At 32.7% G+C, this 27,245-nt stretch overlaps 3 protein-coding genes, 1 non-coding gene and 1 pseudogene across 6 annotated transcripts; 3 read left to right on the plus strand and 2 right to left on the minus strand.

Moving 5' to 3' along the window:
* Positions 1-361: 361 nt before the first annotated feature.
* LOC103867273 lies at positions 362-3,161 on the minus strand (annotated as a pseudogene).
* A 3,705-nt stretch (positions 3,162-6,866) lies between these two features.
* Positions 6,867-9,931, plus strand: LOC103867274 (bifunctional enolase 2/transcriptional activator). The gene is made up of 13 exons (XM_009145326.3): positions 6,867-7,083; positions 7,355-7,483; positions 7,587-7,634; positions 7,722-7,808; positions 7,898-7,978; positions 8,078-8,179; positions 8,270-8,350; positions 8,481-8,696; positions 8,802-8,996; positions 9,087-9,137; positions 9,218-9,358; positions 9,443-9,499; positions 9,587-9,931. Exons 1-13 carry the CDS (start codon positions 7,018-7,020, stop codon positions 9,665-9,667), a joined length of 1,335 nt encoding a protein of 444 aa, XP_009143574.1. The 5' UTR covers positions 6,867-7,017; the 3' UTR covers positions 9,668-9,931.
* Positions 9,932-13,075: 3,144 nt separating this feature from the next.
* LOC103867276 (polycomb group protein FERTILIZATION-INDEPENDENT SEED 2) lies at positions 13,076-19,606 on the plus strand. 2 transcript variants are annotated; one of them, XM_009145329.2, is made up of 14 exons: positions 13,076-14,450; positions 16,684-16,819; positions 16,920-16,975; positions 17,250-17,317; positions 17,403-17,455; positions 17,536-17,589; positions 17,697-17,759; positions 17,875-17,927; positions 18,012-18,293; positions 18,385-18,433; positions 18,524-18,607; positions 18,717-18,796; positions 18,904-18,990; positions 19,078-19,606. In XM_009145329.2, the coding sequence occupies exons 2-14, from the start codon at positions 16,715-16,717 to the stop codon at positions 19,385-19,387; spliced, it is 1,344 nt and encodes a 447-aa protein (XP_009143577.2). In that variant the 5' UTR covers positions 13,076-14,450; positions 16,684-16,714; the 3' UTR covers positions 19,388-19,606. The 2 variants fall into 2 exon arrangements, with proteins under 2 accessions (XP_009143577.2, XP_033148188.1); XM_033292297.1 differs by lacking the exon at positions 13,076-14,450 and having other exon boundaries at positions 16,685-16,975.
* Positions 19,607-20,309: 703 nt separating this feature from the next.
* TRNAL-UAA lies at positions 20,310-20,392 on the plus strand. Its single transcript has one exon. It is a non-coding gene; the product is annotated as a tRNA-Leu (tRNA).
* An 80-nt stretch (positions 20,393-20,472) lies between these two features.
* LOC103867277 (CBS domain-containing protein CBSCBSPB2) lies at positions 20,473-27,033 on the minus strand. Of its 2 annotated transcripts, none has more exons than XM_033292296.1 (2): positions 22,481-27,033; positions 20,473-22,248 (listed from the first exon to the last, which is right to left on the minus strand). In XM_033292296.1, exon 2 carries the CDS (start codon positions 22,210-22,212, stop codon positions 20,635-20,637), a length of 1,578 nt encoding a protein of 525 aa, XP_033148187.1. In that variant the 5' UTR covers positions 22,213-22,248; positions 22,481-27,033; the 3' UTR covers positions 20,473-20,634. The 2 variants fall into 2 exon arrangements, with proteins under 2 accessions (XP_033148187.1, XP_009143578.1); XM_009145330.3 differs by having other exon boundaries at positions 22,520-27,032.
* Between the last annotated feature and the right edge of the window lie 212 nt (positions 27,034-27,245).

Consider the following 27,245-nt stretch of genomic DNA (forward strand, 5'->3'; position numbering starts at 1 on the left):
TGGTTTTATTTATATTTTCAGTGTTTTTTTTTTGTCATTGATTATGAAAAATCAACATGAAGTTTTCCAAGACAAAAGGCTTGGGAACCAAATAACGGAAAGCAACAAAGACACCAATAGGTTTTAAAACAAAACCTCATGCAAGAGGAGTAAAGACAAGCGTTGAAGGACTTAGCCTGATGAAACGCGAGAATGGGAAGATAATGACTATACTCCTTTATCTTTTGAACATTTCTATGTGTAAAAATATTTGTTTTTAGCCTTCATCATCACTTTGTTATAATCCAGTGGACTAAAACTCATTTTCGCTTGATCTCAGAAAATCATTAACTCTACTAAAACTTAAACAAAACATTCGAGATGATTAAATAATTGATAACAAAAACAGAATGTGTTCAAGTTCAACATTTTTACTAGAAATGTGTTCAATACTCAATAGTAAGCTAAAGGACAGAGTAAATATTAATAAAACTAGACTAACAGACATATGCAAGGTAATATTCCTTTATGACTTTGCTGTAGAAAGACCAGTCCGGATGAGAAGAATCAATCATGCATGGGCTGGCCAAAAGAATGCTCCTTAACGTAATCTTGAACATCCGGTGAACTTGCGATATCATCCAAGTAAGAACAGAACTCTCCTTCTGGATCTAGCACGATCAAACCAAACCAATCATAACGAAAAAGGATAAGAGATGTAAACGTAAAGTTCTTTTTAAAAACGATCATATACCAAGAAAGTCATCGTTCTTGTCTGTAGGATCGTAGCTCACTGGGAACACACCTGTATTGTCCTGCATGCATTCACATAAAGATCAAGCAAGGAGCAAAAACTAAACTAGTAAATAACATTACATCGAAAGTATATTTACAGGATTAAGAAGAGCTTTGTATGGTTCATCATCGATGAAGATAGTGTTTGAAGCAGAGAAGCCTTTGAAGTACTTAAACACTTTAGAGAGATCCTTGAAAAACATAGGTTTATCACTGTTATGTAATGTCGCACTTCCACTGTCAGTACACTCTTCTTGGTCCTATAGCAAAAGAGTATATCAACAAATGCTTAAATATGAACACATACTCACAGATATATCATAAGTCTTCTTTTTTTTTGTTCAAAACACAAATATCATAAGAGTCTTACCCACACAAAAAGAAGATTATCTTGAAGATTTTCAAGAACAATGTTTAGAACTATATCAACATTTTTCCTATAAGACAAAAACCATAAGGAATCAAACATATTAAAATGAAAATTAATTTGAATTTTAAGAGATGGAGAAATGAAGAGAGACTAACTCGCAAGCAGATGACCAAATCCCAACTTCAAATCTCTCGAGAATAAACTTCATGAACTCTTCAGCAAATGGCCTCTTATACACTAAACAAAACAAATATAATTAATAGATTAAAAATAATAAAATTGGAAATTAATAAAAATAAGTTACCTAGGTTTGGGCCACAAGAAGCATCAGGAGATCGGTTCTTGGGAGTTTTGCGGTTAGTTCTCTGATGAACTCTATGAAGAAGTAGACCACTCAGACTTAAGACCAATAGTTTCTTCTTCTGCTTCTCTTTCTTAGGTTCTAAACTAAGTTTATCTAGTATCGAACTCAGTTCTGTCTCCTGGTCTGCTGCTTCTGTGTCATCACATGGGCACTCATCGTCGCTTGCAACAACGATGCTCTTCTTGTTCTCTTCATCAGCCATTCTTATTCTGATTATGATCGACAAACTATGATGTTATTTTTTTATAGAGTCAAAGTCATGTCAAGTTTAGTTTCACGAGGTCAAATCCCATTTAATTAACCTTTTGCGGCTCATTGGATACTGAGTTGTAGATTCTATTATTCCAAGGGCATCCAATGGTGTGTTAGTCAAAAAGACTCGAAACCTTTTTACTATTGTTGTGATGTCCGCCTTTTAACAGTTACTAGGTCTTTGGCCGCACTACGCGCGGATAGTGTTTTGATTTTTTTTCATATTTTTGTATTATTATGTCAATTGTTTAGTTTTATAAAATGTTTAGTTTTTACTGAAAATTTGGAATTAAAAATCTAATTTTCTCTTACTGTAAAGTAAGTTAATTTTTTTGAATATTACCACAACACATTATACATGAAGATAATATAGTTGGTCTTTATATTCTTATTTGGTATAATATTGAAAATTTTGATGGTTTGTTTAAATGGTTTTTTTAAATTATATATTTTAGGATTGATTTTCGTGACTATATTCTATAATTGTCTAAAAAGAATTGTTTGTCCCATATAGACATCCACATAAATATGGACTTCTGAAAAATTTATTCATTGGAATATTTAGTTTCACTTTTAACTTTATTCTCTTTTTTGGCACCCTCATGCTAGCTTGTGGGGCTAGCCAACTTGGTGCAAAAGGGTTTACAAAAGCTGATCGAGATGCGCGTGATCAGACATCTTTTGCTAGGCTATTCGTACGTAATTTTAAATATCTAGGAATATGAGCAATAGAAAGTTCAGAAAATTCTTTGGATACAGCCTGTATTTCGTCGAACTTCGAGTCCAACCTTCCTCCTTTTGAATGAGTATAACCAGTTGTTCACAGTCGATTGAAAGACCATCTCTCTGTGTCCAAACTTCAATATCACTTGCATTGCCCATAGCAAACCTTCAGCTTCCGCTTGCAGTGGTGATTTGGTGCGTGTATATCGGCCCTTGCTCCAAACAGCATTGGAAATTCACCATCCATTAACACAAAGCCAAGTCCAAATATGTCTCTTTCATTTATCCAGGATGTCTAGCAGGAGAGTTTCTTTGCGGAGGAACAGTTGTGTCCGTTACCTCAACTCCCATATCAATCTCCATAATCTCGTCTATACGTTGAGCTATCCTCCAACACTCTGCTTCAATTTTATTCGCTAATGGGAAAGACATAATTCCTACGATACTATTAATGATTATTTTTTTTGTAACACCGATACGGCAAACTTATGTTTTATTTAACAAAACTCTTATTTTAATTTTGTATTAAAGAATCAATCATATTTTATATTATCCATAATTTTAGTAAATTTACTTATTTGTCATGTTTTTATTAGGTTTTAGCTAAATCATTGATTTATTATTTATTTTTAGCTAAGTCACTAATTTATTAATTTAAAAAATACTCTTAATTAATATTATATATATATATACTAAAAATGAATTTTATTTTAGTAATATTAAATTTCTATTTTATATTAAAATTTAGTTAGTTTTTCTTATTTGTCATAATTTATTAGGTTTTAGACTCTTAGACAGGTTATTGATTTATTATTAATTTCTAAATGATTCGTTAATGTGTTAATTAAAACAATAGCCTTAATGAATTTTATATATAATTTAAAACGAATTTTATTTAATCATATAAATTTTTTATGTTATATTAATATTAAATAATTGATTCTAAAATAATATAATAAAATCATCAAAAAATTTAAAAATAAGATAATTCTTATATATATTTTATTGCTATCTGAAAACAATATTTTTATTATAAAAGTTAAAAAGGTACAAAAAATTATAATTAAATATTATTCAAGAAAAAAAATATTTATATAAAGATATTTTCTAAACTATTTCTAAGATATGAGTGTTTTAAAAAATTTAACACACGGGATGTTCTCAATTGGTGAAGATGGTTTCAGAACCAGAAGAATGGCCAGCTTTTGCAACTTATTTGGAAGATATCAAGACCCTGAAAGAGAGTTTCACACGATCAGAAATAATCTATGTACCACGGACGCAAAATTCAAAGGCGGATAGTCTAGCACACAGTGCTAGAAAACAGCCGTCTTTCGTCGTTCACATGGATGCAGATCACCCGGTTTGGTTCACAGAGTCAATATGAGTCTGTATTGTTGATGACAAAAAAAAAAAACACGGGATGTTTAGAACACGAGATTATGCTTATGAGAGAGTGGCTCGGGAATGGGCTTCGAGATGGGTCGAATGGGCTCTGAAAATAGTTTTTTTTAACTCAAGCCCAGTCCGGATGACATGACATCTTGGTTGGTTCACAAATTACAACAAACAACAAATATCAAATCTATTAATCGTCTCTAACAGCACAAAGTAAGTATTCAAGTTACCTTTGCATCATATTACATCAACAAACAAAGATAAAATCAAGACCACCTAAACTCTGGATTTCTAAATCAATAAACAAAGCCTAAATCATCTTACATCAACAAAGGTAAACAAAATCAGTAAACCTAAAAAAAATCATATAAACACAAAATTTCTAAATTAATATACAAAACCAAAATCATCTAAACTTGGCTATTCAAGAAATTTGAATATAATGAGTTTTTATCACCTTTGCATCAAGGAGGAGCATATCAACGCCTTAGAGTTCACCACCTTGGCCTTTCTGAAATCGGAACAGAGAAAAAGTATTGAGCTTTCGCTTTCAGGTTGGCTATATATATATATATTCATGAGAGCAATGAAGTGGAAAAGCTAAAACGATACCTCTACTGAGGAAGAGTAAATATGATGGTCGTGGTGAATGAACTTCATTGCTTAACATTATTGCGACCCGTAACTGTTGGCTTCACCGTTTTATTAAGTAATGTGAATCCCAAAAGCGTAGGAGGCGGCCACTGGGACGTGCGCCAAATCGGAGAGCATCAAAGTTTGAATGGAGAACGGCTGATTGGGCAACATCAGCCTCAGGGGAAGACATTTTCGAAGGAGGTTTCTAAGTCGAACGAAGATAAACAGAGCTTTGTTGAGGGTCCCCTTTGTTGTGAAGCTTGATTGCAGGGTTTGGGGTGTTAATCGGTTTGATAGGCATGAAGCTTTAATAGTAAAGCAAGGGAGACGAAGAGCTCTTCAGAGTTAATGGTATTAATGAAAACTGAAATTCATTGCTTGGACTAAGAGAGATCGACGAAGAGTGTGAAAAAGAGAAGGAGATGAAGAGATACGGGAGGAATAACATTGTTTTACATAACAACGGCGAAGACTTGAAGGGTCGAATCATCGGATAAGAATACATACGATCTAACCATGTCTAACCGATTGTTTTGTTAATTATAGGCTTCACATCAGACCATCATTAATGAGTAGGACTTCACAGTGAGCTTCAAGATGAATTGTTTGTTTATGGGCCATGTATCTAATCGTAGCTTCATTACATGAGTAGGGCCCACAGAAAAAATAACACATGACGGAAAGAGGAAACTGTAGCATTATAATATAGAGATATTAATGTACCTTATTTTATATAGCCTGAACCGTCTCTTATCATATTAACATATTAGACTGCAAAATGGTTTAAATGGACTGGGCAGCTAATTTAATTTTTTTTCCAAGCCCAATCTGGGATGACATGGCAGTTTCATTGGTTCACAATTTTTTTGCTCATGTGGCAGGGTTTAGGAACCAGAGATTTAGCTCCTTTTATATAGTAGGATACTAAATGGGCTGTAACTTTGGGCTACAATATTGAATTGTTGTGTTTGATTACAGTGGTTTATGAGCGAGCACAAAAGCCCAATACGAAAAATACAGCAGAAGATTTATGAATTTTTTTTTTTTTTTTTGTCATCTGGAAATTTATTAAAAGGGACAAAGCCCAAAAGGCAAAGCCCAACAAACTTTACAAACTAAGGCCAAACAAACGGCCAAACATTAAAAGGCCACAAACCAACGGGCCAGAACAAACCAAACGAACTTCGGGCCTTCAGCCCAAAGACGAAAACCGTTGGGGAAGGAAACGTCCAGATTCCACCACGTGTCCGATTGCCCAGCAATCAATGGCACACGCGTCAAGACACAAGACATCACCTTCCTCCGGTGCCAGAAAGCTTACACGGCGGAGCTCCGCCGACGGCGAAGACGAGACCAAGGAGAACCCATTCAAGACTGAACCGTTCTCAACCTAGATCAACCGTAGAGCCTAATCTAGCAAATCACCGCTTCTGAAAAAATCGACATCAATCCAACTGAAGCCTCCGAAATTCCTTACATGCAAACCAAACATCTTTATAGAAAGAGATAAGCTTGAAGATGAATCATCCTTAACAAAGGCAAGGAACTATGGATCGGAAGCTGAAGAGGAGAATCGATTGAGCAGAGGACCCCAAGAATCGATGATTAAACGGAACCGGGGAAACCCCCGGTATGAAGCCGGCGAAGTGATGTAGCAGAATCATCCCTTCCCGGAGACAAGAGCCGGCGAAGATAGTGTTGAGGGAACCACCTCTCCCCGGAGACAAAAGCCCGACCATCGGGAGACACAACCGGAAAAAACCGGTGAAGAGAAACAAAACTAAACCGGCGATACTCTCCTTCTGAAAGATTCATGAGAGAGAAGAAGGAGAGGAATCGAGAGAAAACTCTCTCTCTCTCGCACGTACTTAAATTATTTGATTTAGTTAAGATTTATGAAGTTTTAACGTAAAACGATATTGAAAAATATATTTCTTAGCTATGGAAACGATATGAAACATGCTAAAAAAAGAGAGAGGAAACACACACATAACTGAAAATGGAATAAAATCACCTTAGCTATAAAAACGATGTTGAAAAATATATTTCTTAGCTATAAAAACGATATGAAACCTGCTAACAAAAAGAGAGAGAGGAAACTACACATAAATCAAAAATGGAATAAAATCAAGACCCAAATATTGATTTGACTTTAATTTGTTTCTAGAGATTCTTAAAACTAGTCGAATATTCCACTCAATGAAATTTCAGTGGAAAGAAAAAAGCTAGTCGAATATTCGATTACTTGGACAAGGAGCAAAGGAAAAAAAGAAAAACCTTTCCTGGTTTGCAAAAGACGTGCAGCACATCGTTTTGTCATCTTCTTTGGAACCTAACTCATCATCCAACGGTTCATATTAAAACAATCCAACGGCTCTCCCTTACTCGATTCCTCTTTATATATCAAACCAGACCACCCGATTCATCATCTACTGTAACCGTTTCACTGAACCCTCTCGTACTCATCGCCTATCGTCTTCTCTAGATCTACTCTCGAACCATGGCTACTATCACCGTCGTTAAGGCTAGGCAGATCTTCGACAGCCGTGGCAACCCCACCGTCGAGGTTATTAATCTCTACTCCCTTCCACTAGATCCATTTTCCGGTCACTCTTGTGGATCTGTTTTATCTGATGATAGTTGATTTTGAGCTTAAGTGAATGAGAATTTGCGTTTTGATCGTGAATAGAACTTTGATTTATGTTGATCGTGGAGTTGAATTGTGTTTGAGATGATTTTTGCGACGGATCTGTTTGATTTGGATATGTTTGCTTGCTTGTGATAGTATTTGAACTTCGTGCTGAGAAAGATTGAGCTGATGATTTGTATGGTTTCAGGTTGATGTGCATACGTCCACTGGTGTGAAGGTAACAGCAGCTGTTCCTAGTGGAGCTTCCACTGGTATCTACGAGGCTCTTGAGCTCAGGGATGGTGGCTCTGACTACCTTGGCAAGGGTGTTTCTAAGGTCGAGATTTTTTTTTTTTTTTTTTTTTTTTGTGTGTGTGTTGTTTGATATTAGTATGAACTTTTTTTTTGGGTCTGATTTGGTATTGGTTTGATGTTACTAGGCTGTTGGCAATGTGAACAACATCATCGGCCCAGCTTTGATTGGAAAGGTGAGTCTCTATTTGATTTAACGTTCAGTGCATCGTATTTGTTTTTGAAGCTGTTATAAAACTTTTCGTTTTTGTTGTTTCTTGCAGGACCCGACTCAGCAGACTGCTATTGACAACTTCATGGTCCATGAACTTGATGGAACCCAGAACGAGTGGGGATGGTGCAAGCAAAAGGTGATTTGATAAAGAAGTTCTAGTTTTATTTATTCAATTAATAGTGAAAGACGATTCTGACCTGTCTTGTTTCTTCTTTTTGTGTTCAGCTTGGAGCTAATGCTATCCTTGCTGTGTCTCTTGCCGTATGCAAGGCTGGAGCCGTTGTCAGTGGCATTCCTCTCTACAAGGTACGATGATCTTGAGACTTAATAGCGAATCTGTTGCTACTTGTTTTTTCTGGTGCTAGATTTTCTAAGGTTTTCTATTTATGTGGTATTTGGATGCAGCACATTGCCAATCTTGCTGGTAACCCTAAGATTGTGCTACCTGTTCCTGCCTTCAACGTTATCAATGGTGGTTCACATGCCGGAAACAAGCTCGCTATGCAGGCACGTTCGTTGTGATTCTTTTCTATTGACTTGTCAAATATCAAACTTTTGCACCGTTGAATGTTTCTGATAGGCTGTTGATGTTTGCAGGAGTTTATGATTCTCCCTGTTGGAGCTTCTTCATTCAAAGAAGCCATGAAAATGGGTGTTGAAGTTTACCACAACTTGAAGGTAAATCCTCAAATCATTGTTGTCTTTAAAAGGCCCTCATAAATGATATGCAAACTATGTGTTCCTATTACAGCTGCTGTAACTTTAGTTAAATCTTGTTAACTAACATGTCTTTTTATGCTCTTCCCAGTCTGTGATCAAGAAGAAGTATGGTCAGGATGCCACAAACGTTGGTGATGAAGGTGGCTTTGCACCAAACATTCAGGAAAACAAGGAAGGTCTTGAATTGCTCAAGACTGCCATTGAGAAGGCTGGTTACACTGGCAAGGTTGTCATTGGAATGGATGTTGCCGCTTCAGAGTTTTACTCATCAGACAAGACCTACGACTTGAACTTCAAAGAAGAGGTAGATCTTCTCTTTCCATATTAATTGCTTTCTCTTTCTACATTCGATAAAAACACAAGGACAAAGCTCTAACCTCGAGCTCCTGCTATGTTTGTTTCTCTGCAGAACAACAATGGCTCTCAGAAGATTTCTGGTGATGCACTAAAGGACCTCTACAAGTCCTTTGTCTCTGAGTACCCAATTGTGTCTATTGAGGATCCCTTCGACCAAGATGACTGGGAGCACTACGCTAAGATGACCGCTGAGTGTGGAGACAATGTTCAGATTGTCGGTGATGATTTGTTGGTCACCAACCCCAAGGTTTGTAACCTAATCAGATGTTCTTACTACTTTATGTCTGTTTCTCGCTCAAAGTGCTTATATCTCTGTTTAACTCTTTTCTTATTCCAGAGGGTTGCAAAGGCAATCGCAGAAAAGTCTTGCAATGCTCTTCTCTTGAAGGTACATCTCAACCAAGATTATCATAACTTAGTTTGTTACTATTCCTTTGAACAGTTGCTGATTAAAGCATTGGTGAACAGGTTAACCAAATTGGGTCAGTGACCGAGAGTATTGAGGCAGTGAAGATGTCGAAGAGAGCAGGATGGGGAGTGATGGCCAGCCACAGAAGTGGTGAAACAGAGGACACCTTCATTGCTGACCTATCTGTTGGCTTGTCCACTGTAAGTTATAAACCCATTTAGAAGCCAAATTCCAAAGCAACAGTTCATTGTTCGTCTGATTCTCATTTGATTCTCTCTTTACAGGGACAAATCAAGACGGGAGCTCCTTGCAGATCCGAGCGTCTAGCCAAGTACAACCAGGTTAAACATCCCTAGAACTAAATTGATCTAAACAAGAATCAAAAAGCATAGTTTACTTTTGTTATTGACTAATATGTTCGGTTACAGCTTTTGCGTATTGAGGAGGAGTTGGGATCAGAGGCAGTATACGCTGGAGCTAACTTCCGTAAACCTGTGGAGCCCTACTAGACAAGTGCAACTTTTATAGTCGCAAAGTGGTCTCCCCTTTGTGACGAGAAGAAGAAGATGAGAGTTGTGTTTGCTCATTTTGCTTAAATAAAACATTTTACGTTTGGTTCTGTTTTCTTTGTTGTTTTTTTTTTTCTGTTTATGGTTTGAACCCTTTTTGGGGAGAAAGTTGCTTTACTTTTTGTAAGAGACCTGAGATAGCTCTGCCTGTATGAGAGAGAGCAGCTTTTTTTTTATATTCTGATTTCGGCTTTATTCTTATTATTTCGGCTTTATTCTTATTATCTCCAATGACAGACGTTGGGTTTTGTCGGTAAACCTGTTCGATGGGCTTGATTGGTTCGAATGCAAACCAAAGGTCAGATTTGTGACACCGTGTGAAGAAGACTAGTGAGACACTCAAACCAAATTTCATATAAGATTGTGGAGTTGTAACCAGAATCGTTGGTATCCTTTATATATTAATCGATAAACATTACACTATTTTTTAGTTACGTGTAATCACTAGAATGATTTTTAAAATCATTAGAAAAATTAGTTAGTCTATCTAAATATATATTATATTTTTTATTAAACCAAATATAAAATTTATTAGTAGTGTACAAAAAATATTATATTTTCTTAAATAAAAACTACGAAATTATCTAATATGATTAACATATAAATAACAATTAATGATTTTGAATAATAAAAAATTTGATAACAATATTTTGTATCCTTCATAATTTTTTTTATTTTATATTCTTAAAAGAAACTAAACAATCACATTAATTATATAATAAAAAGCTTAAATTTTTTTTCTTACATTTTGATTTTTTTAAAACAACTATAAATTAGTAATCTATACTATACTAAAAGGAGGATATAAGCCATAGAAAGAGTGTCCACATAGGATAGAAAAATCAACCAATCAGAGAACCCGAAATTGCCATGTCATCTCATTTACTTTTCGTAAAAAATAAAAAAAACAATGCGAAGGTGAGAATCGAACCCGGGTTAGTATGATATATATATAGGACAGTTACCACTAAGCCATTGAAACATTCTTGGACACATATACAAGAACCACTAAGTATATAATCACAAACTCTTATGTACATTTACAATAATATAAATTCAACTTTCAAGACTCCGATACTTTGTTTTGTAAAAAAAAAAATAAGTAAGTGACTAAGCTAATATATTCTTAGAAAGTGTGAGAACGTTGACAAATATGAAAAAGCATAGATTTTTGTTTTCGTGACAAAGTTAAGAATTTTGTAAAAGTAAGTTTAACATATAAATTTTCGTGACAAATATGAAAAAGCATAAGAAACAATTAAAATATACTTCTCTAATGTCTTAATAAAATATTATTTAAGGGTGTAATAATTAAATATATTAATTCAATAAATTTTGTAATTTATAGACAAAACAATAACACAACAAATTTTGAAACATTTGTTTAACCTATCGATTTTTTTCATGAGAATCCAACTAAACAATTAGATTTACAAATATTTAATTACCATTTTATTCAATTTTGATTCATTTCAAATTGTAATAATGTATCTTTTTGAAGTTACAAAAAAAATAATGTTCTTTCTTTATTAAACTAACATTATATATAGATTCTATATACACAAAATAAATATAATATAACAACATAAGCTTGCTTTCCCAGATTCATATGAAAACTTTTTAAGTTATCCACCAAAGCAAATTAATTAAATCAATGAAATTGTTAAAATACAGCAAATTAATATATAATTTTATTTTAAATTAAATTATTTAAAAAGTGTATTTTCGTTCAAACAAAATAATAAATAAGTAAAACTGATTTGATGGTAATTTTTATGATATATATATATATATATATATATATCAATTCTGTGAAAGAAATAGAAGTTTAATATGAAAAAAAATCTTAAATACAAAAACCTCTAAAAAGTAACAAAAAAACTAATAAATTAAACTATGATATCACTTAAAAGCTTCTTAGACCATATTAATAAAATATTTAAGTGATAATAATACAAATTTGATTTTTTTTCCAGCAAAAGTTTATTATTAATTAGCATCAGTTATTTCAAGATGTTTAAGAAATGGTGGACAAAAAAATAGGATGGACATTAATGATATATGAACTATGAATAGTACTTTGTGAAGCAGACTTAGATAACATATCTGCATATCCATTTCCAGTCATTTTTTATGCCTAAATTCAATTTCTTCAGAGTAGTTATTCCACAAGTAGATCATATGAGATATTGTTTTGATATGTAGATTTGTTTTTTCAATGTTAAGAAGATTGATAACTGTAAAAATGTCTCCTTCGAATATGATATGTCTATAACCGAGTCCCCAACACGAAACAAGTTTGTTTAAAAAGTAAATAATTTTATTTTTCTTATATTATATAATCAATATATATTATTTACTGATAATAAAAATATAGTTATTCTTCTATCACAAATATCTATGCAAATATGTGAATCAAGTACAACAATCAAACAACATAATGATTTTCATAAAGAAAATTTAAAAAGTATATTTATGTTATGTAGTCATATTTTATATTCTTTAAATAATATAATACAATATTATACATTATTTTTTTAGAATTGAGAAATACATATATCAGTTAGACAAATTAAGCGATAATTAAACAAATTTGATTTTTATTTTGTGAGCAAAAAGTTTATTATTAATTAGCATTACTTATTTCAAGATGTTTAAGAAATGATGGACAAAAAAATAGGATGGACATAAATGATATATGAACTATAAATAGTTTTTTTTAAAGCTGACTTAGATAACACATATGCACATCTATTTCCAGTCTTTTTTGATGCATAAATTCAATTTCTTCAGAGCAGTTATTCCACAAAGAGATCGTATGAGATATTGTTTTGATATTCAGATTTGTTTCTTAATTGTTAAGAAGATTGATAAGTGTAAAAATGTTTCATTCGAATATGATATGTCTATAACCGAGTCCCCAACATGAGACAAGTTTGTTAAAAAGTAAATAATTTCATTTTCTTATATTATATAATAAATATATATTATTTACTGATAATAAAAATATAGTTATTCATCTATCACAAATATCTATGCAAATATGTGAATTAAGTACAACAATCAAACAACATAATGATTTTCACAAAGAAAAAATAAAAAATATATTTATGTTATGTAGTCTTATTTTATATTCTTTAAATAATATAATACAATATTATACATTATTTTTTAGAATTGTGAAATACATATAATATCTTATCCGCGCGTAGCGCGGTTAAAAAATCTAGTAATGCTAAAAGTCTCATATTAAAAAATTTGTGATCAATGATTTAACTTTTTGTTATAACAAGATACAAATCATTATAAAATTATATGAATAATAAGTTTCATTTAATAGATATTCAGATTAAATATATATATATATATATATTAATATTATTAAAATTAAACTATATACCATATAAAAATACATAAATATGTTAATTTGAAAATTTTCAATGCAAAAGTATTGAGACCATAATATTTTAATTTTGAAATTTATATTGAATTTTTAAACATGATTATAAATTACTAAAAATTATTAAAATCTCACATGGAAAGTTTTGTGATTTATGGTTTAATCTTTTTTGGTATAATAAATATACAAATGTTAATAAAATTATATGAGTTGGAAACTTCAATTAATAAATATCCATATTAAAATATAAAATATATCTATGTCAATATCATTTAAATTTAATTATATAACATATAAAATAAATAAAATGATTATTTTTTTATTATTTACCAATAAAAAATATTGTAAATGAACGAGAGAAATTATTTTTATTTATGTGATTATTCAAATTTAATTATATACATAATAGTTATTCGCTTCTCAATTATTTAATATTATTATTTCATAATACGTAATAAACACAATAAATAATAATATGTAAAATTAATTTGTATATATATAATATTTATTTCGCGCCTTCATCCCGCGCAAAGCGCGGATCTTCACCTAGTTCTTTGTTACATTGTTCATTGAAGATTTTTAGTGTTTATGTATTAAAGCAAAATTTTAAAACAGTTGATCAGAAAAAAATTATAATTTTATTTAACTTGAGCAATACAAAATTGGGGTTAACCAGTTGGGAAGATAAATACAATTGGTGAGAAAAAAAACACCATGGACTATTTTATGCAGCACATGTGCAGGTATATTATTTGATAGTCGTCTAACAAAACTTAAAATAGCGAAAGTTGAAGCTGTATATCCTAGTTCTTAATATATTCGACCAATTTTTGGTAGTTCAAAAGCAAAGATCAGAACAAAATAACAAATATTCAATTCAATTAATATCTTTTGAGATAATATCTTATATTTTAATTTTTACTTTTTCACAAGCAATGTTTTTGGACTATTTGGTTTTTAAGAACATGTTACTTAGTTGAAATTGTAGTTATTTTTAAATGTAAATTATTTTTTCTAATATTTTTATTTTTTATATCATAATATAGTTAACTGTAATATATTAGAATTAAATCTAAACTCGGGAAACTTAAGTTCATAGCCACTCTTTGTTCTTTGTGATTCTATTGGGTTTATATTGGGCCAAAATAAAATTATGGTTCAAACACTTAGTGATTAGGGTTTAGGAGTGTTATTATGTCTTATAAATATCATCTATTGATATGCACAATCCGCCGCACCAAATCTTTTTAGAAGAGAATAGAATATCTCAAAGTTTTTCGCTCGTGTGCAACACAAACTGCTCTTAACTGTGTAGCAAGATCGGTAAGTAAATCAAATCTCTACATAGATTAAATCCGTATGAACAATTTTTTATTCTACTGTCAATTGTCAATTTAAAGAAAAAATCTATTACAGATTGCATGTTTAGGTTTAGTAAATGATTTATAAACATGTATGAATTTTAACAATGTCTCTTTTTCCATTATCTCACTTTGCAAGTACTTCATGTCATTTAAAGTTATACTTGGTTATAACCTCGTTAAACATGTTATGTTTTTGTTTTTGTTTTACAAAACACAACAAAAAATACTATTACCATTTAATATTTTGGGTTATTGGGATCTTATGTGATGATAGTATGATCTTCGTGTCCACATATAATTGTTGACGACATCAGATTTTAAAGATAATTTTAGTGTTATAATTTTTGTTCTATTTTCATTGATAACGAATAATCCATGAAACAAATTTATGCATCTAAATATTGATATGATATTATGCACAAGAGTTTTTTGTTTTTACATATAGTTATAAATTTATAAGATTAATCTCAATTCTATTTAAATTTTATCACGGTCTAAATGCATACGATATTTGCATATATGTATTGTTAGGCTCATTTTCTTATAATAGGTAATAGATTTTACTGATTATGGCTAAAATCTGTTAGTGTTTAATTTAAATCAAAATGCAAGTAATAGATTTTAATTAAACCAAAACAGTTATATTAAAAATAATAATTAGTGGGGTCAATTTTAGTTAGACCGTTACAACTTTTTGATAGTTCAAAAAACAGTCGATAAAATAGATTTTGATCCACACTTTAAAAGCGCAAGATAAAGTTTTATTCAAAACTTTATTTAATGAATATAAGAATACATATGTAATTTTATAAAAACATTATTTTTAAAGTATAGATAATTAAACTAAAATTTACATTAAGATAATTCATCTACATAACCCACCCCGTATTAATTTTATTTATATTTTAAATCTTTAATTATAGTACAAATTTATTTTTAGCTTTTATATTGGTCAAAATTTGTTTTATTATTATATCAATTAATTATATGTCATTCAATTCGTCTCATACTTGATAAATATATTGAATTATTTTTCATATTCTAATTTAAATATGTATATTAAAGTATGAAATTATTTATTGGTTTATATATATTACTCTAATATTTTGTTTTAATAAGTTAAAGTTGTTGTAAAAATTCATGAATATATGTTATTCTTTAATTTTATAATTTATAAAATAGTTAATAGATGGATTAAGTTACTTTATATTTATTAATTGGGGTAGTAATTTAATTACGAATATAAATTATGTACATATAAATATCATAGAAATGTTATTTCTTATTCTGTAAATAAAAATATATTTAATATTCATTGATAATTATAGATATTATTAATTATTAATTTAATTATTGAAAATTAAATATTAAAATAAATGTATATTTAATTTTTTTTATAAAATGGTATTAAAAGATATTATTAAAATGCAATCTTACAAAAAGATACTTATGATTATATTTTTGAGATATATTATTTTCAAAATTTTAAAATAATAGGTTAAATATGGTATATATTTAATAATAAATAAGTTTATTATAGGAGAAATAATAGAAAATTAAATAAATGTAGTTGTCCAACATATAGACTATTTGTAAGTGGATAAAAAATATTTTTGTTTTAATAATATACTAGATCTCGACTCGAGAAGTGAGTGGTGTTTATTTTCAGTTTTATATACGTAGATATTTATTTTAGATTGTTAGTAGTATACATTTTTTAAAGTTAATCATATATTTAAATATTTATATAACTATCTCAAATACAATATTTAATAATTTATAATTTATATGTTGTATTTAGTCAATTGTTTAAAAACATTATATATATTTATTGCTTCTTATTATATTTATCTTATTGTATTTGCACTTAGTTATTAAACAAATTAATATATGTATGAAACAAAATATTTAAAAATTATTTTGTATTTAATTTAAGCAAAATTCTGACCCGCCTTTAAAAAAGTCATGATTTCTATTTTAATAGAATAGATATATTTTATTATTTGTATAAAAAATTTCGTATTGTTTTTTTGGTTTACCAATAGCTTGTTTGTTTATCAGATTTTAAGATCTCGGTTCGTCTATCTTAACAAATTCTAAGGTTTTTAAAAATTGGGAACATAGAAATCAGTCACAGCACTATTCTTTACTCTATTTATGTTTATTAATGATTCTTTGTTGCTGGTAAACAGCTTGCGTGACAGTTTCAAACTAATCAAGCAGATGGCTGGCGTTAGGCCCTTAACGGAGGAGGATAAGGAAGTTATCTCATTATATGGCAAACCAATTACCTTGTACGGCATTCTTCAAGCTTTTACACAAGACAAGGTGTGCATTATCTTTCTCTATTTTTCCTTTAAAATTTTATTCTAACTCAGAAGTCAGAACCATTTTATTGCATCTACAAGCTTTTATTATTTTCATGCAGCCACGTTTCCTTCCTAGGTGTTTGAGTTACAAAATACAGGCGAGGAAAAATAAGATGTATGAATCTCTTCTTCGTTATTAGTTAATTATCACTGTTCTAATTTAAAACTATTCTAAAACGTTACACATGTGTGTTTTCTTTTTCAAAATTATCATTACAATCATAGAATTTATGAACTCTTCCTAAACTTTTTGGAATAAATTTTAAGTATCGATTTTCAAGCAAAAAAACTTAATTTATGTTGTTGCATTTTAGATCTTTTTCCCTTCTATTTCCTATATAAAATGAATGGCTTCTTCTCTTCTCATGGCACACTTTTATTTTTCTTAGGGCAAATCTAAGTGGAATCACAATTTTCAACTACATGAATTGTAACAACATCATACTGAGATCCCAAGGTGAGTCTTTACTTGGTTTCGCTTCAGAATCTGTTTTTTTTTTCTAACAATTGTATTAATTATCTACACACATTTGAAAATGTAGTTGTGAAAAGGACTTCTTGCCCATTTTGCCGAATGAAATGTGGAAGCCTCAAGGTAGGTCCTAGAACCAAACTTTCTAATCATATCTTTCATTTTTAAACAATAAGGATCTGAAAATTTCATGCTATCTGCAGGGCGTGAAACATCATTTGACGTCATCGCATGCCTTATTTGACTTTAACTTTCGGGTACGTTATATTTTAGGATACACTCATGCTCTTATTGTGATATATCATACACTCAAGTCTTTTCAAGTTTTCTTGTGATATATCATAAGTACTTTTGCATGTTTTAGCTGTCGGAGAATGGTCATCCGATGTTTGATGTCTCCGTGAAACCTGATGCATTCAAAAATGGGGTTAGTATATGTGAAACTTGATACTTACGCAACATTTTAAGTGGGTTCAGAAAATAATTTATTTTTGTCGTGATTATGAACTCTACCATAATGAATTCTTTTAAATATATAACAGGTACAAAATGATGATTTAGAGGAGCACAATCGCGTTAATACCTACTTTTATCGGTAAGATCTCAAACTATTTACTCCACTTCTTAGCTATGATTCATCATCATCTTCTTAGAGCTAGTCAAACCATAACTCGTGCAGCTCGAAATCCCGTATGCGAGGCCAAAGAGGTGTTCCTAAGGGACGTAAATGTTGTAAGATTTTCGAGAAGTATTCAGAAGATGTCCCTCGTGACAAAGCAAATGAAATTCCTCATGTGAACGGTGATAATATCCCATCCTCCCTAGCAAGAACTCGTTTGTCGGGACAGACTAGCGACATTCAGACAGTAACTCAACTAGAGATAGGTCAGTCTTCTAAAGCTAAGAGGCCTCGTGCTACTGGGAGAAAAAGGTTAAATCCACGGCGGCTCGAGGCCGAAAGGTTATAATGTTCTTTGTGCTACTTTGTTTCTACAGAATCTTCATCCTTATGATTTTACTAACCAATATTATTATAAATTGTTAATTTCCAGAACCGATCTTCTTAGGAGTCGGCAGTTCTATCACTCTAAAACATTGCAGGTGGTTCAGTTTCCTACAAATTCTTGATTTTCTTGAAACCATGCTGTCTAATTGTTTTATTATACTAACTAAATAAGTTGCACTTTGAAGCCAATGACCCTGGAAGAAGTACTGTCTGCTGCGGACAGCGATAATGAAAATGATAAAGAATTTAAAGATTTTCAAGAACGCATGGTATTTCATTGGTTTTGTATTTTTTTTTTAATTTTCATTGAATTGTTATGAAAGAGCATAGCTTACACCAGAGGCATTTTTGTGTTCTTCTTTTTTCGAAATTTCACAGAAGATTGATCGGTTGGTGGATGCGAGCGATGATGAGAAGAGATTTATGGTGCTTTGGAACACATTCATGGATGATCAAAGGTGGCAATATGATTCTACTTGCATCTTATGTTTTAAGAAAGATTTGAGATAAAGAATGATCCACCACTAAACTCACTTTTGTTATGCCATGATTACTTTTTGGGCAGTGTGTACGCGGATAAACATGTTCCTTGGGCATGTGAACAGTTCGTAAAACATCATGCGAAAGAGCTGATCACTCCTAAACTTTCCTGGTAATAATTTTTTTTATCAACTCATAATATGACATCCCAAATGGAGTATCCAAATTTTTTATTATATTTGTTGATGCCTCTGAGCAGGCAATGGAGAATGTTCGCAATTGATACGCTGTGTATAAAATACGGTCTGATATCTCCCAAGACCATGGACAAGTGCAGTATCATCCTGCAGAAGGCACAGCTAGAAGAAGAATTCCCAGAAGAAGCGGCGGCAGCAGCAGAAATGGAGGCATTGGAAGAAGCGGAGGCAGCAGCAGAAGCAGCGGCAAAAGCGGCAGCAAAAGCATCCGCCGCTAAAGGCACAAGAAAAAGCGCCAGAATACAAAAGAAGAAGATGCAAGAAGCAGAGAGAGCATTAGCCATGGTGTGTGTCAGAGATCTTCATTTCTGAAGTGAGAGATCAAAAACTGTTTTAAAATTCCCGTACTCAGATACCATTTCCTTCCTTTCAAATTATGTTGAAGTAAACTTTTGGTTTAATCTTTTTATTATTCTCAAGGGGTTACAAACTACAAAGACTGATTATGATACTTGAAAAGGAGAATTAATTCATGTTTTTTTCCTTATCAAAGGTTAATGAGGGACAAGTTAGTTTTTAATTACAAAACAAAGTCTTTTGTTTATGTTTCCAGAATTTACAAACCCTAGCTTTCTTCTATACCAAATCTGATCAGTTTTATTTATTTATTGACTTTTGTCACACTGGGGAGAAAGGAATATTCACCAGCAGCCTCACCTGCATCATTATTTATTTATCATCATTAGTAGAGAGAAATGTCGACTCTTATACCACTCATGGAAAGTTTGTGGTTCTCACGCAAGCCAAGCCACAAGCACGAGATCCTCGCCAATGCAGCTTGCCCCACCCCTTTCACCCATAACTCGTTACCAGCAACATTCATTGACCTCTTTGAGTCATCATCATAGCCCTCTAAATTTCTTGGGATCAAAGCTGAAGTTGCATCAGTTAAGGAACTCTGAGTCTTTAGCACCATTAAATAGTAGTACTCAAGAACGGCCTGCAGACACATTTAAGAATCAGAGGATGAAGAAGAACAAAGAAAATGACCTGTTGATTACCTTCCATTGAGCGGTGGCTAATTTCACTCTAGGCCTGATTGACTTCACGTAGGCATATGCTTCTTGAGGTGTCAGGTGTTTGTGTTGCACCTGCATTGCAAAGATATAATTAGAGACAGAGACAGAGACAGAGAGAGAGCTGAAGTAAACCTTATCAACAGATTCTTGAACTTGAATGTGAGATTGTATCATGTACTACCTTTATAAATAACATAAATGATCTGTTAACAATTGCAGGTTTGCCCGAGTGGTTAAGGGGGAAGACTTAAGTTCTTCTGCACATAAGTGCGCGTGGGTTCGAACCCCACAGCCTGCATTGTTTAACTCCTTCATTTTATTTTTCAACTCCTTCATTTTATTTTTCATGCAAGGATTGAACACCATTCTACAGAATTAGAGCCTATCAAACTTAATTTAATATATGGAGGTAGTTGATAAAAAAAAAACAATTTTTATAATTGAAAACCTATCATGTGTTTTTATCCAAGAACAAATTTTATAATTGCTTTACAAAGTTCATGGGACCAAAATTCAAAAAGAACAAGAAGCATTAACATATCACTTCTTGGAACGTTTCAAGAAAACAAAAAAACCTATACTCGTCAAGACAATAACCCCAGCCACAACACCACTCCTCCAACAAACCAAACCCCTACCTAGACCACCACAACTCCCCTCAGACAAATCTTTAACCATCTCAACACACACCGTCTCAGCAAAATCCAAATGCAACCTCAAAACCTTTCTCCCCAAAGACCTAGCAAACCCAACCGCAGCAACAACATCACTATCCCCACTTATCAAAACCCTATCACCTTCATCATCTTCATACATTATCTGCACCCCCACTGAACCAACCACCTCATCACACCCTTCCATCACACCACTCACAACCTCTTCAACACTCTCCCCCGTCGCGTTAAACCTATGCACTCTCCCTTTACGGTCTTCAAACTTGAACGCAAACAAACTCATCACACTACTCCCTTGAGACTGTAACTTCCCTCCTCCTCCTCCCTCCGAGTTCAACAACGTCGCCGACACATCGCTATGCGTCTCGTAATCCTCAGGTGGGTGCTGCTCCAACGTGAGAGCCGAGTCCCAAAACTTTTGCATCATATCGTTAACAGCTCCGGAGCTATTCTCAACGGTGGAGATAGCCGCGTGTGTTATCTGCAACACGTCGACGCATGCCGCTGCGTATCCGTCTTTGTCTAGAACCGGAAGGTGTAGAAACTTACCGTCGTGCATGATGTGCAACGCGTCGACGATCGTTGTCTCCATGGATGCGCATTCGGGGTTTGGCGTCATGACTTTCTCTACGAGCGTTAGCTCAGGGGAGAGATTCTGTGCCACGACTCTCATTAAAATGTCTTTTGAAGTTAGTATGCCGAGTATCTTGTTCCCCACGGCAATGATCACTGAGTTAACTTTTAGGTCACGCATTTTTTTCGAAGCTACGAAGACGGGATCCGAGGGAGAGGCGAGTGCTACTTTTTGTTCTGTGATGATTGTGGATAAGGCTGGTTTGAACATGTGGTCTCTCAACGTTTCGATGAATGGATAAGCAGCAGCTAAAGCGCTTCCTTGATCTGCTGCTTTCTCCATGCGTGAGATTGCGTCGTAGAGACATTTAGTTATGTCTAAAATAGCGATGACTTCGCCGTTTTCCACTACTGGTAAGTGTCTGAACTTGCCTTGAACCATTTTTTCGAGAGCCTGTATGGCGAGGGAGTCTGACGTGACGAAGATAGGGTTTCTTGTCATGACTTTGGAGACTAGAGTGTGTTCTGGTCTTAGCCCTTCTGCGATCACTCTTGTTGCTATGTCCTTGTCGGTGACGATGCCCGAGAGGAGAGCGCTTGTGTCGGTGAGGAGGACAGCGTCGACGCGGCGAGAGGCCATTCTTCGACATGCGTCGAAGACGGTTGTTCCCTCGGGGATGGTGAGGGCTTTGGATAGGCGTAGCTTCTTGACGGTTCTTTCGATGTCGGAGACCGGTTCAGGGAGAGGTGAACCGGGTTTAGGGGAGGTGGTTTCGTTAAAGCTACTGTTTCCGCTTTCTTGGGTGTGGAGAACCGGTTTCTTGGAGGCTGATGAGCCTCGTCTTATGCTTCTCCTCCCAGATGAAGTCATGTTTAGGTGTAATGATCCTTTTAATCAGCCATTAATCTACAAAACAAGACAATAATTACAAATACTTGTCATGTAACCACAAGAAGAGATGTATAACATACACATGAATCATAATCTAGATACAATAATCAAACCATTTGTAATACGTTTTTAATGAGAAAGATAATACAAGAAAGGACATTAAGGATATATACGTCCTTATACAATGTGTTAGATTTTGGACATTCTGACAAATTGATGCAGATTAACATGAATGTAAGAATCTGACCTATGAGATGCAATCGAAAACCAAGAAGAAAATACTGACCTGCGATCAAGAATGATGGTGAAGATCTTGAAAAGGTTGAATTTATATGTCGGATCTTAAGAAAAAAATCCATAAAGGTTTGATTTCCAGAAATAAGAATTGATCTTTGATATCTGTTTTTTTTTCTCCTTTTTAGCGGTTTTCTATTTTCTTTAACAACGTGTCAGGTGATGCGTGGTGGTGGTGTTGCCACTCACCCCCAAAAAAATAAGAAGATGAATACATGCAATCATTCTCTTGTTATTGCTAAATAGGTTATGCTAATAAGAACGTTCTATTTGGTGTAGTTAGATGAATTAAAAGAAATGACAAAAAAAGCTTAGTTAAAAGGATATGTGTAGTCATTTAGAACACCAACATATTAATATTCTATGAAACACCAACACACAGTCGTTATGTCACTTTTTTTAACCCAACATCTTATGACTTTTGTTTTTGACATTTCATCTTAGCTATAATCAATTTAGTTGAGATTTTATAATACTATATACTATATAAAGATTACGTTATAGAAATTTAAACACTTTTATTTTAGGATGTAAAAAAATTCACCTGCTTTCATCTTTTAGTCATTTGTGCTAGTGTGTAGAAAATCAAACGTATATTTGTATCTTCTTCCGATTAGTAAATTGAATCCAAAAACTTACGTACTAAGGTTGGTTTACGAATGATTTTTGTTAGTTAGATGATTAACGTCTAGACGTTGCAATGTCAATGTACGTATACTGATAGCGTTACGTGTATGATACTTTTATGCCAGAATACATAAAAGTTATGTCCAACCACGTGTGGGTCGTGCACGTGCTTGCTAGTTGTAAAATGTACTTGTGAATATCATACCGAACTTGAATTTCAAGTATATACGTCGGAGCGTTTTTTAAGTTTACGTAAATCAGAGTGCGTTTCGGACTAGTATAGAGAATAGAGTATATGTGTTCAAAAAAAAAGAGAATAGAGTATATATATTTTTCCCGACGTAAAGAAGTACAAGTTTCTAGGGCTCAAAACTCCTGATTTACTCTTTATAAAAGTCCAAAACTCTTTCAGTATCCTTCATCTCTAGATTTGAGTGTACGAGAAAGTTAAAGGAATGAAAGAAACGAAAATGTAAAGAGGCATGATGTTAATACAGTAGCCGACGTGTGTTGTGTATTAATATACATGTTATAGTAGGTGCACACTTTATCTTGTTTTATCTTTCAAAGATGAGTTTGGTAGATGATGGCCTTAATATGCCTCGTGAACGGAAACGAAACTAATTATGAAAGAACGAAAAGAAAAAGTAGATGTTCTAACAAGTATGAAGTAAGCGGTTTAACTTATTAAATTTTTAGCAATATAAATCCTTGATCAGGGTTGTCCAGGCCAAAGCATGTTTCACTTGACTAAATAGTTAGAGTATGCAAACCTTAGTACATTGTATGTTGCTAACAAAATTGATTACAGTTTGTATATACGCGCGTAATGCTAGAAAATTCAACATCCACCTGAAATTTAATTAGTACAATTACATTTATCTAAAAATTATTTAAATACATATATAGATACTAATTAAAATTCTAGTTGGTAGGTTGACCTTTTGCGGTTTTTGAGTGGTTTACTTGAAACACTTTCTTGCACATCATTATGCAGTAAATGATCTGTTAGGATGAAAGAGAACAGTGGTTATATATGAATACATGATTCAAAAGACATGGGGAAAAGTACGTTTGGAAAAGGCATGCACTAGTAAATTAAGCATTGTATATACTTTGTGTAGTGTTGTTCCCTGTGACCTTCTCTAAGAAGAGGAAGATGGCATTTGGCTCCCACTTGGCACTGTCTCAGTTTGCATGAGAGAGGTAAGAACATCACTATGGTCTTTCTCTCATTGATTAAGTTTCCCCATGTTGATATGGATCATATCATATTGACAACAAAACAAAATTAATGACATCACAATATTTAATAACTAGCGTTACATTTTTCTAAAGAAACCTACTGCATATTTTTGTGGCTGAGAAGATCCATTAACAGTGCCGCCCAAGAGGATAAGAGTAGGGTGAGAATTGAAGTCCCGAATCCCCTAAAATTTAATGTATTATTTATTGTCCTTTTGAGTTCTGAGTACTTTTTTTTTCATTCTGAATAATTTAATAAGCGAGTTAAACGAATTTGATACAAAATGTAAATATTAACAAAGAATCTTAGGAGATGAGGCCTTTGAGGAGCATTTGGGTCCACGTTTCACACAGTGCGTAAAAAGTGATGCCTGCCACCGACGGTTACCACATGAAGAGGGGACCTTGTGAGAAATTAAAGGATTTTTAGTTTATTTTTCTTTCGCAACAGTTTATATATTTTGTTTTATTATTTATTTTAGGACGAACTTTAGAAGTTTACCCAAAACAATTTGAATGTGAAAATATTTCGTGGATTATGTAGACTGTTGGTTTTGATGAAGTTGCAAGTGAGCGGTTCAGCCTTTGCTTATTCCATTCAGTACGGGGCCAAACATAGTGAAGTTTTTATGACCCTAAACCATAAAGGATAAAAAAGAATGTTGAAAATAAATATACAGTCCATATGTCCTAATTAGCCGCTTAGAGCACCTTTTAATCAGTGGCGGAGGCAAGATTTATGTTTACCAAGATCAATTTAATAACAATTACAGTTCACAAAGATCAATAAGTTAATTTTTCAGCATTTCATCAAAATTTTAGAAGGAAACTACAAAAATTTTTTCAAGTGACTACCCTGATTACACACCAGTTCCGCCACTGCCTTTAAGGTGCGTTTCTAACAAAAAGTTCTAAACTAAATTTATAATTAAAAAATGAAACAGTAGGTGAGAGAAGAAGTAAAAAGTAAGAAGCGGTTGTTTGCTCGTAACCTCGAGTTATGTATATAGAACTAATAATCTTTCTTATTGTCTTTAAAACACCTAAGTCCTAACAAAGCTACCAACCTTCTTGTACTTCCAGACAAGTAAGGGGTTCCTCCAGGTGCTGGTGTTGAGTTAAACAAACAAACGGGAGTAACCTAAGAGATTAGCCTAAACGAGAAAAGGGAGTGTGCTGGACTGACCTTTGCATTTCTTTCATATCTCCATTCTCATAATATATCCATTCTCATAATATAATAGGGAGGCGCTGAGTATTAGTATTAAACTACCATGCCTTGATGAATTTATTATTTTTACATTAAAAATTAATCACAATATAAAAATATTAGTATTAAATAGCTTAGAAACTCTACGTAAGAGCATGATTAATGAGAGGTTTTTAGGATAGAGTTATTAGCGGAATATAAGAACCGTCTCATAACTTTTAGCGAAAAAAGTTAAGAACCGACTCTTTTATATCTTATTAAGAGTCAGTTTTTTACTTTTTTAGTTAAAAATTAAGAGACAGTTTCTTAGAGTATGATTAATCCGGGGTTCTTAGGATGTGGTTCTTAGCAGAAGTTAAAAAAATATTTTTTAACTTTTAACTAAAAAAACTAAAAACTGGTTCTTAAATAGGACTTTAAGAACCGATTCTTAGCTTTTTTAGTTAAAAGTTAAGAAACAATTTCTTAACTTCTGCTAAGAATCCCATTCTAAGAACCTCGGATTAATCATGATCTTATATTCCGCTAAAAACTTCCCATTAATCATGCTCTAAAAGACTAAACGATAATGTTGCTCTTACGTGGCTTATTCCAATTGCTAACACTAGTTAAATGAGTAGAAAAAAGCCCCTCTATTGCTAAAGAGGGAGTTGTATTTGTAAAGTTTTACTTAGGATTTGGATATTAGATTGGATCCATAAATATGAAGTTAAATGATTTTAGTCAGAATATTCGCATTATTTTCTACTGACTCTTTGTGGATGCATCTTCTAGTTTATTGATGATATTTTCTCTTGTCTCTGATCGTTTTCAATGTACGGATTGAAAGCAATGGGTCATAGGTGGTGTAAACATATTTTACATATGCTTTCGTTTTTCTCTCAATCTACGAATTTTCATTTTCATTTGTTACATGTGAACATAACATATTAGACAGCCACATAGAATAAGTAAGTATTGGTGACTCATGAGAAAACAATTAGTAGTTTGTCCCACTCAAATAAGGTTTCAGAATTTTATTATTACCAAAACACAAATCACCACACTACAAGAAAACATCGGGATACTGAGGGAAAAAATCGTCGGTATGTCGTCGGAATAACGCTATTCCGACGACATACCGACGAAAAAAGTCCTCGGAAATATCTCCTCGGAAATTCATACTTCCTCGGAATTCCGTCGGAAATTTCCGACGGAATTCCGAGGAAACTCCGAGAAACATATTTTCGTCGGATGGTTCCTCGGAATAAACCGATGGAATTCCGATGGTCAAATCCTCGGAAGTTTCGACAAAACATTCCTCGGAATGTTTATCGGAAAATTCCGAGACACATATGTTCCTCGGAAAATTCCGAGGAACATATTTTCCCTCGGAATTTTCCGAGGGAATGGAGTTCCTCGGAAAATTCCGAGGGACAAAACTCCCTCGGAATTTTCCGAGGATTCCATTCCCTCGGAAAATTCCGAGGGAATTATGTTCCTCGGAATATTCCGAGGGAAGAAAGTTCCTCGGAATTTTCCGAGGAACTACATTCCCTCGGAATTTCGAAAAAAATTATTTTTTTTAAAAAAAATTAAATTTTTTAAATTTAATTTTAAAATTTAAAATTAAAATTAAAATTGAATAAAACATTAA

Source organism: Brassica rapa, chromosome A05 (assembly GCF_000309985.2).
Source record: "Brassica rapa cultivar Chiifu-401-42 chromosome A05, CAAS_Brap_v3.01, whole genome shotgun sequence".
NCBI classification, from domain to species: domain Eukaryota; kingdom Viridiplantae; phylum Streptophyta; class Magnoliopsida; order Brassicales; family Brassicaceae; genus Brassica; species Brassica rapa.

Excerpts from the sequence above, each read along its gene's own strand:
- LOC103867274 (XM_009145326.3), top strand. The coding sequence starts at position 7,018 with ATGGCTACTATCACCGTCGTTAAGGCTAGGCAGATCTTCGACAGCCGT. Across the intron at positions 8,351-8,480 it reads AAGTTTACCACAACTTGAAG|TCTGTGATCAAGAAGAAGTA; the intron begins GTAAATCCTCAA and ends TGCTCTTCCCAG. Across the intron at positions 9,500-9,586 it reads GTCTAGCCAAGTACAACCAG|CTTTTGCGTATTGAGGAGGA; the intron begins GTTAAACATCCC and ends GTTCGGTTACAG.
- LOC103867276 (XM_033292297.1), top strand. The coding sequence starts at position 16,767 with ATGGCAAACCAATTACCTTGTACGGCATTCTTCAAGCTTTTACACAAG. Across the intron at positions 18,608-18,716 it reads AAGATTTTCAAGAACGCATG|AAGATTGATCGGTTGGTGGA; the intron begins GTATTTCATTGG and ends GAAATTTCACAG. Across the intron at positions 18,797-18,903 it reads ACATTCATGGATGATCAAAG|TGTGTACGCGGATAAACATG; the intron begins GTGGCAATATGA and ends CTTTTTGGGCAG.
- LOC103867277 (XM_033292296.1), bottom strand. The coding sequence starts at position 22,212 with ATGACTTCATCTGGGAGGAGAAGCATAAGACGAGGCTCATCAGCCTCC.